This window comes from Spermophilus citellus (assembly GCF_964194105.1).
Source record: "Spermophilus citellus genome assembly, chromosome: X".
Classification (NCBI taxonomy): domain Eukaryota; kingdom Metazoa; phylum Chordata; class Mammalia; order Rodentia; family Sciuridae; genus Spermophilus; species Spermophilus citellus.
Window position 1 is genome coordinate 82,821,831 of NC_138190.1, and position 17,391 is coordinate 82,839,221.

Below are 17,391 nucleotides of genomic sequence, written 5' to 3' on the forward strand. Positions count from 1 at the left end.
TTCATAGAAAATTAAAAAAAAAAAACTAAAAAACTCAGTAGACAGACAGTTTGAGCATAGTTACTGATGGTAGATCAAAAGGATAAATATATAAAAATGGGAATCTCAGAATAAAAGTTGTATTCCAGATGCAGAGAGTAACCAATCCAGACTGGAAAACATCAGAAGACTACAGGAAAAATAGCTTCAGGATTTGTTTCACTACCAAATGTTTATGAATGAATTGAAAGAAGGTATATACAACTGGGAGAGTGTTTGAGGATATACTAGTATTAAGCACACAGAAATCTAAACAAGCAAACATAATATAAAAAACAAAAACTAAGTAAATTATGAACTTCAGGGTAATAAAATAATGTTATGCAGAAAGGGAAAAAACTGATATTGTACAACCCAATTGAATGATGTAACACATTTACATAGTCATAATAATGTTAATATTGAGTATCAAATTGATGAAAATTAAGGGAGGATAATGGAAGAGGAATTATGTATGTAAATAAAACGGTCAATGAAAGAATTCTAAAAAAGAGAATTTTTAAGAAAAAATCCTTGCGTTTCAAAAAATGAATAGACATACTCTAATGTTGAAAAATCAAGAAGTAGCAATATAACCAGATATGGAAAAGATACTTGGCTATTCCCCATACTTATTTTCACCTTTTTCCAGAATAACAGCAGGTTTAGCTTGGCACAGTAATGTCACAGTAAAATAATATTCGTGCTTACCCTGTAGTTTGGGATGACCATGTGAATAATCTTTAGCCAGTTGGGTATAAGTTCAAATATCATATGGCAGTTTTACCCTTTAAAAGGTAGTTTTTTCAACACCCTTTGACACTTTTTCTTACCCTTCTCTGTTGTACTGCTTAGATTACATATGGCATCATTTTGGACTTTGAAGAGGATGCATTATAAAATAACAAAATAGAAGATGAAGGCACCATGGTTTCAGGATTTCATAGAACAGAACTACTATGCTATCTACTGGACTTACACATGAAATTATTTGTCTTAGTCCCTGTTACTTTGAGTTTTTGTAACTTACAGCTAAATGTAAATTTAATTAATATAGCACATCATGTATAGATGGAAGTAAATACAAATGAATCATCTAACAGAGTGGAAAGTGTTTGATTCTGGCTATTGAAAAATGGTAGGAGTGAGTGGAGAAGTGATGAATGTTCATTTCTTGACAAATTCTATAGAATGACTTAAGCTATATGCATGTATAACTTTGATTTAAAGAAATAAAAATAAATATGACAATGAGGACATATATTCTACACTTTCCTCTTTTTGGCTTTTACCTAGGATTCTCATACAATGATCCCACTCCAATTCTTCTTCTGTCATTTATATTCTTGTGTCATCCTTGGTAGACTTTAAGCTCCTTAAAATTAAGAAGTGTCTAATGCATTTCTCCCTCCTTGTTAGTATAACTAACATATAGCATCATACTCAGTAAATAAAGAATTGAAATTGATTTCCCATCTGAATTCTAACAAGAAAGAGCAAGGCTCTAAACAGGATATTATCTATTTTTAAAATAGCATTCGTTTTGAGAAATCTGTATTCCACCATTTCTCCCTATGTTGTTTGTTTTTTCATATGTATGTAAGGAAATACTTTATTTCTTCCAGAATAAGTTTATGTTTTGTCACTTGTTCTTTTTTCTTTCTTCCTGTTCTTCCTCCCTGCTCTGTTCATATTTGCTCTCATTATATCAAAGAAGACATTTGGTATTTGTTTTTTAGGGATTGGCTAGCTTCACTAAGCATAATCTGCTCTAGTGCCATCCATTTCCCTGCAAATTCTATGATTTTGTCATTTTTTATTGCTGCATAGTACTCCATTGTGTATAGATGCCACATTTTTTTTTATCCATATATCTATTGAAGGGCATCTGGGTTGATTCCACAGTCTAGCAATTGTGAATTGTGCTGCTATGAACATCGATGTGGCAGTATCCCTGTAGCATGCTCTTTTAAGGTCTTCAGGGAATAGTCCGAGAAGGGCAATAGCAGGGTCAAATGGTGGTTCCATTCCCATCTTTCCCAGGAATCTCCAAACTGCTTTCCAAATTGGCCGCACCAATTTGCAGTCCCACCAGCAATGTACAAGTGTACCCTTTTCTCCACATCCTCGCCAGCACTTGTTGTTGTTTGACTTCATAGTGGCTGCCAATCTTACTGGAGTGAGATGGTATCTTAGGGTGGTTTTGATTTGCATTTCTCTGACTGCTAGAGATGGTGAGCATTTTTTCATGTACTTGTTGATTGATTGTATATCCTCCTCTGAGAAGTGTCTGTTCAGGTCCTTGGCCCATTTGTTGATTGGGTGATTTGTTATCTTATTGTCTAATTTTTTGAGTTCTTTGTATACTCTGGATATTAGGGCTCTATCTGAAGTGTGAGGAGTAAAAATTTGTTCCCAGGATGTAGGCTCTCTATTTACCTCTCTTATTGTTTCTCTTTCTGAGAAAAAAACTTTTTAGTTTAAGTAAGTCCCATTTGTTGATTCTTGTTATTAACTCTTGTGCTATGGGTGTCCTATTAAGGAATTTGGAGCCCGACCTCACAATATGTAGATCGGAGCCAACTTTTTCTTCTATCAGACGCAGAGTCTCTGATTTGATATCAAGCTCCTTGATCCATTTTGAGTTAACTTTTGTGCATGGCAAGAGAAAGGGATTCAGTTTCATTTTGTTGCATATGGATTTCCAGTTTTCCCAACACCATTTGTTGAAGATGCTATCCTTCCTCCATTGCATGCTTTTAGCCCCTTTATCAAATATAAGATAGTTGTAACTTTGTGGATTAGTCTCTGTGTCCTCTATTCTATATCATTGGTCCACCCGCCTGTTTTGGTACCAGTACCATGCTGTTTTTGTCACTATTGCTCTGTAATATAGTTTGCAATCTGGTATCGTTATACCGCCTGATTCACACTTCCTGTTTAGAATTGCTTTTGCTATTCTGGGTCTTTTATTTTTCCATATGAATTTCATGATTGCTTTATCTATTTCTACAAGAAATGCCGTTGGGATTTTGATTGGCATTGCATTAAACCTATAGAGAACTTTTGGTAATATCGCCATTTTGATGATGTTAGTTCTGCCTATCCATGAACAGGGTATATTTTTCCATCTTCTAAGATCTTCTTCTACTTCTCTCTTTAGGGTTCTGTAGTTTTCATTGTATAAATCTTTCACCTCTTTTGTTAGGTTGATTCCCAAGTATTTTATTTTTTTTGAGGATATTGTGAATGGAGTGTTTTTCCTCATTTCCGTTTCAGAAGTTTTGTCGCTGATATACAGAAATGCCTTTGATTTATGCGTGTTGATTTTATATCCTGCCACTTTGCTGAATTCATTTATTAGTTCTAGTAGTTTCTTTGTAGACCCTTTTGGGTCTTCTAGGTATAGAATCATGTCATCTGCAAATAGTGATAATTTAAGTTCTTCTTTTCCTATTTTTATGCCTTTAATTTCTTTCATCTGTCTAATTGCTCTGGCCAGTGTTTCGAGAACTATATTGAATAGAAGTGGTGATAGAGGGCATCCCTGTCTTGTTCCAGATTTTAGAGGGAATGCCTTTAACTTTTGTCCATTCAGAATGATGCTAGCCTGAGGCTTAGCATAGATAGCTTTTACAATGTCAAGGTAAGTTCCTGTTATCCCTAGTTTTTCTAATGTTTTGAACATAAAGGGATGCTGTACTTTGTCGAATGCTTTCTCTGCGTCTATCGAGATGATCATATGGTTCTTATCTTTAAGTCTATTGATGTGGTGAATAACATTTATTGATTTCCGTATATTGAACCATCCTTGCATCCCAGGGATGAATCCTACTTGATCATGGTGCACAATTTTTTTGATGTGTTTTTGTATTCGATTCGCCAGAATTTTATTGAGGATTTTTGCATCTAGGTTCATTAGAGATATTGGTCTGTAGTTTTCTTTCTTTGAAGTGTCTTTGTCTGGTTTCGGGATCAGGGTGATGTTGGCCTCATAGAATGAATTTGGAAGAGCTCCCTCTTTTTCTATTTCCTGAAATAACTTGAAAAGTATTGGTATTAATTCTTCTTTAAAGGTTTTGTAAAACTCCGCTGTATACCCATCCGGTCCTGGGCTTTTCTTGGTTGGTAGTCTTTTGATGGCTTCTTCAATTTCATCCATTGATATTGGTCTGTTCAAATTGTGTGTATCCTCCTGACTCAGTCTGGGCAAATCATATGACTTAAGAAATTTATCGATGTCTTCACTATCTTCTATTTTATTGGAATATAGGTTTTCAAAATAATTTCTAATTGTCTTCTGTATTTCTGTAGCATCTGTTGTGATATTGCCTTTTTCATCCCGTATGTTAGTAATTTGAGTTCTCTCTCTTCTTCTCTTCGTTAGCATGGCTAAAGGTCTGTCGATCTTATTTATTTTTTCGAAGAACCAACTTTTAGTTTTGTTAATTTTTTCAATAGTTTCTTTTGTTTCAATTTCATTGATTTCCGCTCTGATTTTAATTATTTCTTGCCTTCTGCTACATTTGCTGTTGTTTTGCTCTTCCTTTTCTAGGGCTTTGAGATGAAGTGTGAGCTCATTAATTTGTTGTTTTTTTCTTTTTTTGAGGAATGACCACCAGGTGATGAATTTTCCTCTTAAAACTGCTTTCATTGTGTCCCATAGATTCCGATATGTTGTGTCTGTATTTTCATTTGTCTCTAAGAATTTTTTGATTTCCTCCTTTATGTCTTCTGTAACCCATTGATCATTCAGTAACGTATTGTTCATTTTCCATGTGATGTAGGATTTTTCCTTCCTTCTTTTATCATTGATTTCCAGTTTCATTCCATTATGATCAGATAAAATGCAAGGTATTATCTCCACCCCTTCATATTTACTGAGGGTTGCCCTATGGCATAATATATGGTCTATTTTTGAGAAGGATCCATGTGCTGCTGAGAAAAAAGTATATCCATTTGATGATGGTTGATATATTCTATAGATGTCAGTTAAGTCTAGGTTATTGATTGTGATATTGAGTTCTATAGTTTCTTTATTCAACTTTTGTTTGGAGGATCTGTCCAATGGTGAGAGAGGTGTGTTGAAGTCACCCATAATTATTGTGTTGTGGTCTATTTGATTCTTGAACTTGAGGATAATTTGTTTTATGAATGTCGCAGCACCATTATTTGGTGCATAAATATTGATAATTGTTATGTCTTGTTGGTGAATGGTTCCTTTTAACAGTATATAATGTCCTTCTTTATCCCTTTTGATTAACTTAGTCTTGAAGTCGATTTTATTAGATATGAGGATGGCCACCCCTGCTTGCTTACGAGGACTGTGTGTATGGTATATTTTTTCCCATCCTTTCACCTTCAGCCTGTGTATGTCTTTTCCAATCAGATGTGTCTCCTGGAGGCAGCATATTGTTGGATTTGTTTTTTTAATCCATGATACCAGCCTATGTCGCTTTATTGGAGAGTTTAAGCCATTAACATTCAGAGTTACTATTGATATATGGTTTGTACTTCCATCCATGCTTGATTATTTATCCTTCTTAAAAAAAAATTAGTTTGTTTCTCCATGATTATCTTTCCCCTCGCCCTCTGTCTTTACCGAGGCACTTCCTACTGATGGTTTTGGTTATTGTTTTTCATTTCTTCCTCGTGTAGTGTTTTGCTCAAAATGCTTTGCAATGCTGGTTTTCTGGCTGCAAATTCTTTTAACTTTTGTTTATCATGAAAGATTTTTATTTCGTTGTCATACCTGAAGCTTAATTTTGCTGGATACAGAATTCTTGGTTGGCATCCATTGTCTTTCAGTGTTTGAAATACATTGTTCCATGACCTTCTTGCTTTCAGTGTCTGTGATGAAAAATCCATTGTTAACCTTATTGGTTTACCCCTGAATGTAATCTGTCTCCTTTCTCTTGTAGCTTTTAATATTTTCTCTTTGTTCTGTATATTGGATATCTTCATAACAATGTGTCTTGGCGTTGGTCTACTGTGATTTTGTGTGCTCGGTGTCCTGTATGCATCTTCAATTTGTATATCTGTTTCCTTTTTTATTTCTGGAAAGTTTTCTGTAATTATTTCATTCGGCAGGTTACTCATTCCCTTGGTTTGAATCTCTGCACCTTCTTCTATCCCGATGACTCGTATGTTTGGTTTTTTTATGTTATCCCATAACTCTTGGATGTTTTTCTCATGATTTTTTACCAGCATTTCTGAGTTGGCTAGACTCTTTTCAAGATGATATATTTTGTCTTCATTATCTGATGTTCTGGCTTCTACTTGCTCCACTCTCTTAGTGATACTCTCAATTGAGTTTTTAATTTGGTTTATCGTTTCCTTCATTTCTAGAATTATTGTTTGATTATTTTTTATAATCTCTATCTCCTGATAAAGATGCTTAACTTCTTCTTTTATCTGTTTATGTAATTCATTCTCAATGTGTTCTTTTGCTGCTTGAATTTTCTGTCTTGTATCCTCTTTAAGGTTCCATTCCATCTGTCTAAGGTGTTCCTTGAGTTCTTTATATGACCATTTTTCTGATGAATCTAGGTCCTCCTGAATATTTAGGCTGTCCTGCATTGTTTGTACTCCTTTTCTTCCTTGCTTTTTGAAGCTGCTCATGTTACTTCTTGTTCTGTTTGATGAGTTACTGTTTACTCCTATAAATTTATTAGATGTTTGTGAGGAAAGGTATTAGAAGGGAAGGGAAGAAGTCACTGTAGCCGCAGGTTTCAATGAAGTTATCTCCTCCACCGCAGTCTGATCTCACTTGTTCTTTAATAGTACTATTTTGTGGATCTCTTGGGATGATTCTTTGGTGTTTGCTGAAGCCAGTTCTTACTTGCTAACAAGACTCACTTGTTAGCATCTCTTCACAACTTTACATTGAAAGACACATCAGCTATGGTAGAAATATTTTTTTTGAGGGGAGGTAGGGGGTACCAGGAATTGAACTCAGAGGCACTGAGCCACTGAGCCATATCTCCAGCCCTATTTTGTTTTTTATTTAGAGACAGGGTCTCACTGACTTGTCTAGTGTCTCTCAGTTGCTGAGGGTGGCTTTGCACACACAATCCACCATGCCTGGCTATGATGAAAATCTTTTTTAGTTTTATTAAATAGTGGGGATTGAACCCAAGGCCTTGCACATGTAAGTGCTTTATCACTGGATTGCATTCCTAGCATTTGTAACAATAATTATTTGAGACAAGGTCTAAGTTGCCCAGGTTGGCCTTGAATTTTCAATCTTCATGCCCATGCCTAAGCTCCAAAGTAGCTTAGATTACAGGTGTGCACCCCTGGTCTATGGTGGGAAATTTTATACCACAGAAATTAATAAATAATAATGTCACAATGTCATTTTCCTTAAACAGCTGATTGTTAAATACCAGAACCACCACTACCTAAAACCCCCTATTAAGGTTTTCATAATTAATCAGCATATTTTTAAATCTATCATTCATTACAGGAATATGTTAGATTTATTTCTGATTACCTCATATAATTTAATAGCATTACTGAAATACATTTAACACCATACAATTCACTTATTTAATGTATACAGTTAAAACATTTTCAATGGATTCGCAGATATGTGCAATAATCTCAATTCTCTACTTTCAAATTAATTAGATTAATTCAGAACAAAAAGAAACCCCTATTCATTAGCAGCCATTACTCTGTCCTCCTTAACCTCGGGTGTGGACATCCACTAATGTACCTTCTATCTCTATAATTTGCTTATTTTTTCTGCACATTTCATATAAATTGAATCATATAATATGTAAAATAATATGTGACTAGCTTATTTGCTTTTGAATGATACTTTCAAGGCCTATCCAATCTGCAGGCTGTGTCCACTTTTCATTCCTTCATATGGCTATATAATATTCTATTATATGCATGTACTACATTTTGTTTTTCCATTCATTTGGTGGACATTTGGATCATCTCCACATTTTGGATATTGTGAATACTACTGTTATGAATATATGTGCATAAGTTTTCGGGTGGATATATGTTTCTTTTAAATTGAGTATTTATATAGAAATAGAATGGGAGGGAAGGGGAGGGGGGATAGTAGAGGATAGGAAAGGTATCAGAATACAACAGTTACTAATAGGGCATTATGTAAAATTGTGGATGTGTAACCGATGTGATTCTGCAATCTGCATTTGGGGTAAAAATTGGGAGTTCATAATCCACTTGAATCTAATGTATGAAATATGATATGTCAAGAGCTTTGTAATGTTGTGACCAACCAATAAAAAAAAAAGAAATAGAATTGTTGAGAACTAAGATACCTCTATGTTAAATTTTTGAAGACAATTTTCCAAAGTGGCTAAAAGATTTTACATTATGCCAAGCAGTGTATAAGGGTTCCAGTTTCTCTAAATCTTGACCAAAACTTGTTATTGTCTGTCTTCTTTATTGTAGTATAATGGTATGTGTTGAGTGGTTATCTCATTATGGACTAATGTTAAACATTTGTTCATGTCTTTATTGGCCATTTGCATACTTCCTTGGATAAATGTTTTCACAGATCCTTTGTTTATCTTTAACTGCCGTATTTGCCATTTCATAACTGAGTTGTAAGATTTATTTACATATTTGGATATGTTTAATATTAAATGCATAATTTAAAAAATCTATCATTCTGTGGGTTATCCTTTCATTTTATTTATAGCATTGTTTTTAGCACTTTGTGTGGTGTTTTAAAGCTTTCATTTACACCACTCATCAACTATAGCATGACAATTATTGAAAATGCCTTACCCGAACTATTTCACAATCAACATTTAATTCAGTTGCAACAGCTTCAATCTTCTCTCTGCAAACAGAGCCCAGGCTGGTCATACCATTGTCCCAGTATTTCTTCAGGGTGGCTAAGTCTCGATCACTGAACTGAGTACGGTCCTGTAGCTAAACAATACATTTTTTTATTAAAAAATTAGAATAAACAAAGAAAGCAGTGCTATAGAAAGGGTCATCAGGGTGAGCTATACTGTTACTTTAAATGTAAACTAGTAGGTAAATTCATTTCATAATTCTCTGTTTCCTTATTTTGAAAATGAGTATTTTCATTTATTTTATTTCTGATGTGCTAGGATGAAGAGTTGGATTTTTAAAAAATATTTATTTTTAGTTGTATTTGGAAACAATATCTTTATTTTTTTAATTTATTTTTATGTGGTGCTGAATATCGAACCCAGGGCCTCACATGTGCTAGGTGGATGCTCTACCATTGATCCACAATCCTAGCCAAGAGTTGGATTTTTATCAGAAATTTTTAAAATGTTGGTTTTGAGTAATTAAAATTACACAAATAATACTTATTCATTGTCAAAAATGTAGATAAATAAGAATATATGTCACCCCGAATTTGTAAATAATACTTGCTAACATTTAATATATATTTCTTCATTTTTTGTATAAAACACATTCACATTCAAATACTACACACAGATAAAAACCAAAGATATGATTACATCAGTGCCTTTTGGTAAATTAATCTAGATTTGCCATACAAACCTTCTAGTTATATTGTAATTAATTTTAAAGGTAAGTAATTGAAATTTAAGAGGATAATATAGCTCTAAGAAAGCAAACATATTTATGGCTTCAAAATTTTTCACAATAAACCTAACCTTTTTGTTCTCAATTTTTTTTTTTATTCTATGAACTAAGGGCTTTACATTGTTTTAATTCAATGAATCCTAGAGGCAACCATAGGAAGTAAATTAGAACCATGATAGGATAATGACCTCCATTTTGCTGATAAGGTTTCAGGAAATAAAGGTCAAAGGACTCATTCAATAAGGGCATACAGAGTCCATGACAGAGTTAGAAACATAAATAGCTCTGATTTTTTTCTACAGACTTTATCCCTATGAATTCTCCAATTATCTCAATGGGTGGTGGAAAAATCCAAAAATGGACTTTAATTGAAGCTATGTGTATCTGTGTATTTGTCTGTGTATCTGTATATTGTGGTGAGAGAAAAGAGACTGTGTGTGTGTGTGTGTGTGTGTGTGTGTGTGTGTGTGAGAGAGAGAGAGAGAGAGAGAGAGAGAGAGAGAGAGAGAGAGAGATTGACTGTAAATGTGAGTTTAATACAAATGTTGAAAACCATGGCATGAGGTGTGAGTTTCTGTTGCTGCCTTCTGTCTAAGAAGATACTGTCTGGTCCAAAAGAGAGGCAAGATATCACACACTTCCTAGACATAGAAGGCTTTTAACATTTCCTTTCTAAATGAAATCTAAAATGGAATCCTTCCTAAATCATATTTGAGTAACAGTGGAAAATGATATATAAAACAATAATTCATGACTTTAAAAATTACAATAGCTAAAAATGATGTAATACTAAACAATTGGGAACAAGTATGTTTTAAATTAATTTTAGCCACAAGGAGGAAAAGTAATATATGAATTCTCAGCTTAGTAACAAGAGTGATGTATCTATTAATATATTTGATCATTAGGTATATCTTTTCTCCTTACTTGAAAAAAAAACCCTGAGTAACATGTATTATATTTCCAAATACTAAATTACAAGTTCCCAATAAATGAATCAAAGCATGTCATCCCAGCTTTTTATCTTCAAGAGGAATAGCCCTACATTGTTTTATTTATTTTTTAACAGCCTGACGATCATATTAAGAGCTCATCCTACATCAACTGCACAATATTGTGTAGCTTAAATTCTCAAAACTTAGAAAAAACATAAACAATATAAAATTCTAGGAAGTTCCAAATAATTCATCAAAACAGCCAACATAAATATTCCCATAATTTTCCATTGCACCAAAATCTCCACTGCAGGTTAAGCTGCATTACTGTCAGAATGGAAGGAATAATGAACAGAACACTGAACACACTCAGCCAATTAATTTGTAATTCATTTAGAGGACATGCAAAGCTGATTCATCCCTTAAATTGAACTAAATAAAACCTGATTTGATTTGCTAGAAATGTGCTGGGGTCTTAGCATTAGCAATGCTAAAGGCGACCTTTTATGACAATGCCTATTAAGTAGAAGCTTATTGGGGAAGAGCGTTTATTTTTAAAGCTCCCTAAGAGCATATTTTAACTAAGAAAATAAATAAGGTAATAAGAATCAATTAGAATTAAAACTGAATACCCATTTAGAAAAGGGGAAAAATGGACATTTAAAGGAGAAAGTGATGTTTTCTCTATGTAAGACTAAAGTTAAAGTCAGTTTTATCTTTCTGTTGGAATCTCAAGCACCTTTATTTTATTAGCATCCTGAAGAGTTAGCTGTGGTTCAGGTAAAGACAGGCAATTATTTTGTATATTTTGAGAAAAGAGTAGAATTCTAATAACCCAGGAAATCTAGGTGAAAGCTGAGGCTTGGCACAAGTAACCAGATAATTTTGGTGGCTTTGCTCACCTCATATTGACATACAACAGAAATCTTCTGGCCATTTCACAAACCTCAATGATACTTCTGGGAATTAATTAGGTCCTTTGCTTTTCTTTTAAAAATAACATTAAGTGACAAAAGTCTGATACGGGGTGCAGAGTTTTCTAAGTATATATCTTAGCTAAATGTGAAACTGAGCTATATATTTGTATCTTTTATATGAAGTTCTTTTGAATGACAACAAATATTTTGATGGGTCTTGCATTGAATCTGTATATTGCTTTTGGTAGTAGAGCCACTTTGGCAATATTAATTCTCCCTATCTAAGAACATGGGAGGTTGTGCCATGTTCTAAGATTTTCTTTAATTTCTTCTTCAGTGTTCTGTAATTTTCATTGTAGAGATATTTCACCTCCTTGGTGAGATTAATTCCCATGTATCTTCTTTGATGTTATTGTGAATGGGATGATTTTCTTGATTTTTTATTAGCAGAATCACTGTTGAAATACAGGAAAGATACTGAATTATGAACGTTAATATTATATCAAGCTACTTTACTGAATTCATTTATCACTCTAGAAGACTGCTGGTGGATTTTTTGTATCTTCTAAATATAGGATCATGTCATCAGGAAACAGATAATTTGACTTCTTCTTTTCCTATTTGTATCCCTTTAATTTTCTTCTCTTGCTTGATTGCTCTGGATACAGTTTCAAGAAATATATTGAACAGAAGTGGTGAGAGTGGACATCCTTGTCTTAATTTCTGATTTTAAAAGAAAGGCTTTCAGTTTTTCTCCATTTGATATGATATATAGTCTTTATAATGTTGAGGTAAGTTTTCTAATTCAAGTAATACTTCATTCAGCTTCCCTCATTAGTTTTTATTCATTCACTACCATTCCCTATCCAGAACCTCAGTTTTGATGATAGTTCATGCTGTTGAGATGTCAAACTTATCTTGTAAAATTTTATTCATCTCTCCACTAGATTATAAACTCCTTAATCAGCAAGGATCATGTGTTTTACATGTATTTATTTATTTACTTATTTATTTTCCAGTGCTGGAGATCAATCCTAGGGCCTTGCACAAGCTATATAGTGAGCTACACCTTTAACCCTTGTAACAAAACAGAGTCAGATAATCAGGAAATTATGAAATGTGCTATAATCTTGCTCCCTTCCTTACTTGTAAACCCACAATCTTGACACCAAAAACAGCCACCATTAGTAATTTCTTCAGTAGCATTTCAGGATAAAAATGCACACATATTCTTATAAAAACCACAACACATGGATTGATATTACAAATTTTTCCACTCAATATTGTGCCATGAAAACTTTCTATATCAATGTAGATAGATATACCTTAATCTTTGTGTGTGTGTGTGTGTGTGTTTAACATGAGACGAAACTTCTCTATAAAAATTTAAGTGTACAATATACTACTAATTATTATAGGCACAGTTTTGTCTGGAATGTCTCTAGCACTTATTCATTCTATGAAATTTAAACTTCATATACAATGAATATATGCTAACTATTCCCATCTCCCTGCTGCTTCTGCTAGAAACCGCTTTCCCAGTCTCTGCTTCTATATAATTGACTATTTAAAAAGATAATTTATGTAAGTTAAATAATGCAGTATTTGAAATCAATAAATAAACAGAAAAAGTAAAGGTATTGTGTCCATCTACAACTAAAAATAAAAAATAAGAATAATGCAGTATTCATCATTTTGTGACTGGCTTAATTTCACTGAGTATAATGTCCTCCAGGTTCACCAAGGTTGTCACTAATGACAGGATTTCCATTTTTGATAATGAATATATATATATATATATATATATATATATATATATATATATATATTCACCCCATGCCATATTTTCTTTATTCATTCTTCTTTCAGTGGACATTTAAGTTGTTTCATATTTTGGTTACCAGGAATAATGCTGCAATGATTACGGGAGGGTAGATGACTCTTAGAGATCCTACCTTCAAAACTTTTGCATATATACATAGAACTGGAATTTCTGGTTCATGTGGTAGTTGTTTTTTATTTTGTGTACATCTCACAAAGTAAAAGTAAAGGGTAGTTTTTTGTTTGTTTTTTAGCTAAAATGTTGTACTGTATCCTATATATACTATACAATATAGTTATTTTTACTGGGCATTTTGTTATTTTATGTTATTTGTATTAAAAAATAATGCTGAGACAGATATCCATGAACATATATCTTATTTTATATTTTCAATAATTATGATGTGTAATTTCTACTAGTGTGTTTTGATGACTAACTTTTTTTCATATTAGTGAGGAAGGGAGTACTGTTTTAGAGTTATGAGGATGGCCATAAGCTACAGGCTTTGGTACAATAGCAGTGGGGGATTTCAATATCACACTCTCACCAACAGATAGACCAGTCAGGTGAAAATTAATATATAAACTTATATCCCAACACAGGTCATAGATCAACTGAATTATATTACTTACATATTCTTACTGCTGTAGAATACTGTATGCTACATGAGACCACATGAGGTTGCACTCGGAAATGGCATGAACAAGCAGGGGTTGAGGGAGGCAGGTTTTGTGTGTCATCCTTGATTCCCACAGGAAGATGTAATTGGATTGTTTAAATCATTTTGTGGTATAGCACAGTCCTGAGTCCTGTTACTCAGAGATGAGCAGACATTGCACTTAGTGCCCATGATAAAGAGGGTTGTTTGAATACTGTACATTAACTGCAGTAACACAATGAGGAGGGGCTTGTAAGAAATTAACAACAAAAATTTTTAAATCTGCATAAGAAAATTGCCAAGACACAATTAAAGGTAATCCATTAGATTAATAATGGACTTCCCAGCAGAAACACTCTAGTCCAAGAGGATATGAAAGGATATATTGCAAGTCCTGAAAGAAAATAACTTCAACCAAGATTACTACATATAGAAAGATTATATTTCAGAATCAAATGAAAAATATATAGCTTCCAAGATAAGCAAAAATTGAATAAATTCATGATTACCAGACTAGTCTTACTAAACATGCTTAAGAGAGTCCAGCATTCTGAAGTGGAAGAAAGAGAACTACCACCATGATAGCATGTGAAAGTATAAATCCCATTAGATCCAGAGATATAAAAATGAGAAATGTAAAGCAGTAATGGTATAGTAAACCATCAAAAGATGAAGTTGAGTAAGTTGAATATTCAAATAATAAGAATAAATTCAACAAAATGATATGCATAATTCATAACTACCATTAATAACTCTAAGTACAAATGGTCTTAATTCTCCAATTAAAAGACACAGACTGGCTGCATGTACTAAAAAACCAGAGCCAGCAATTATACTGCCTGCAAGAAACTCAAATCATTGGTAAGGATACACACAGACTGAGAGTGAAAGGATAGAAAACAATATTTCAAGTAAAAAGAATCTAAAACCAAGCAGGAATAGCTATTCATATAACAAATAGACACCAGTATGAAAACTATAAGAAGAGACCAGGAAAGTCACTATATAATGATCAAAGGATCACTTACTCAAGAATATATAGCAATTGTAAATTTATATGTACCTTCTATTGGAGCTCCCAATCTAATAAAACAAATACTATTACACTTAAAGAGAGATACAGGCTTTGGTACATAACAGTGGGGGATTTCAATACCACACTCTCACCAACAGGTAGATCAGTCAGGTGAAAATTAACAAAGAAAAAACAAAGTTAAATTACATTGCAGATCAGATGGACTTAACATTTACATCCTGTTTCATCCAACAGCTGTAGAACAAATATTCTTTTCATCAGAATAGACTATGCATTAGTGAACAAAACAAATTTTAATGGATTTTAAAATTTTAAATCATATCCTATATCTTTCCTGATCACAATGGACTAAAACTAGAAATCAACAACATGAAGAAGTTTAGAAATTATACAAACACATGAATATTGAACAACATACTTGCATGCATGATGGTAATTGAGGAAATTATAAAGGAAATTAAAAATTACTTGAAACAAATGAAAATGGAAAGTAACATACAAAATTTGCTGTATAAAACGAAAGCAGTACTAAGAGGAAAATTAATATCAGTGAGAGCCTACATTAAAAAAAAATAGATCTTGGGCTGGGATTGTGGCTCAGCGGTAGAGCGCTTGCCTAGCATGTGTGAAGCCCTGGGTTCGATCCTTAGCACCACATAAGAATAAAATAAAGATACTGTGCCCACCTACAACTAAAATAATATTAAATATTAAAAAATAGATCTTAAATACATACCTAATGATGCATCCCAAGATCTCAGAAAAGTGAAAATGTACCATACTCAAAATTACTAGAAGAAAAGAAACAATAAAGATTAAAGCAGGTCTGTAGCTATAGCTTAGTGGTGGAGCACTTGCCTAGCATGTGTGAGGCACTGGGTTAGATCCCCAGTACCAAATATAAATAAATAAATACTGTCCATCTAAAACTATATTTTTTAAAAAATAAGATTAAAGCTTAACTAAAAGAAACAGAGTTTTTCTTTAAAAAGATTTTTTAAAAATTGATAAACCTTTAGCTAAATTAAGAGAGAGAGAGAGAGAGAGAGAGAGAGAGAGAGAGAGAGAGAGAGAGAATTAGATCTCAAAAGGAAACATTACGGGGCTGTGGTTGTGGCTCAGTGGTAGAGTGCTCACCTAGCATGTGCAAGGCCCTGGGTTTGATCCTCAGCACCACATAAAAAATAAAATAAATATAAAAAAAGAAACATTACAATTAACACCACAGAAACTTAAAGGATCATTAGTGATTATTTTGAAAAAAAATATGCTAACACACTAGGAAATTCAGAAGAAATGTACCAATTTATGGGCACATATGACCTATGAAAATTGAACCAAAAAGACACAAAAAATTAGAACTGATTGTTAAGAAAATAAGTTATTGAAATAGCAATAAAAAGGCTTACAAGTAAAGATCAAGGATGAGATGGTTCCAGTACTGAAATTTACCAAACTTTTAAAGCAAACAATGCTTTTCAAATTATTCCACAAAATAGAAAGGGAAGGAACCCATCCAAAACACTCTATGAGGACATCATTACACAGTTACCCAAATTGTACAAGGACACACACACACACACACACACACACACACACACGGAAACTATAAACTGATGAACAGATGTGAAAATCCTAAATAACATATGAGAAAATCAAATTCAACAGTATATTGGAAAGATCATACCACAATTTCATTCCAGAGATGCAAGATGCTTCTCCACACACAGTCAATAAACAAAATACATCAAATATAATGAATAAGTGACAAAAATCACTTGATCACCTTCATAGATGCAAAAAATCATTTGACAAATTTGACATATCTTCATAATAAAGTCCCTGAACAAACAAGTATAGAAGATGGAGAGGTCTCTCATGTTTATGGATCAGAAGAATTAATATTGTTAAAATATTCATGTTACCCAAAGTGATCTACATATTCGATGAAATTTCTGTCAAAATAACCAAAAACATTTTTTGCATAACTACAAAAAGTACCAAAATTCATATATAAACATGAAAGAACCAGAATAGCCAAAGCAATCCTGAGCAAAACAAATAAGGATGGAGGTATGAGAATTCCTGATTTTAAGACATGCTACAGAGCCTTACCAACGAAAACAGCATATTGGCATAAAAATAGATACATAAGCCAATGGAACAAAATAGAGAATCTATAAATAAACCATACATCTACAGTCAACTGATTCTCAACAAACATGCAAAAAAAAAAAAACATTGGAGAAAAGACAGTTTCTTTAACAAAGGGTCTGGGAAAATTGGATATGCATGCCCATGCAGAAGATGGGAAACTCGAACACTATTTCTCACTCTGTATAAAAATCAACTCAAATGGATTAAAAACCTTAATGTAAGTCCTCAATCTCTGAAATGACTAGAGGAAAACATAGGTGAAACCCTTCAAG

At 33.1% G+C, this 17,391-nt stretch overlaps 1 protein-coding gene across 1 annotated transcript in view; it reads right to left on the bottom strand.

Annotated features, from left to right (window-relative positions):
• The window catches only part of HDX (highly divergent homeobox), a gene marked incomplete at its 3' end in the record, with an annotated part of 110,320 nt that overhangs the window by 38,685 nt on the left and 54,244 nt on the right, over window positions 1–17,391 (bottom strand). Inside the window, exon 5 of the mRNA XM_081277951.1 lies at window positions 8,794–8,940. Coding sequence (XP_081134077.1) covers window positions 8,794–8,940 — 147 coding nt within the window. The remainder of the gene's footprint in view (window positions 1–8,793; window positions 8,941–17,391) is intronic.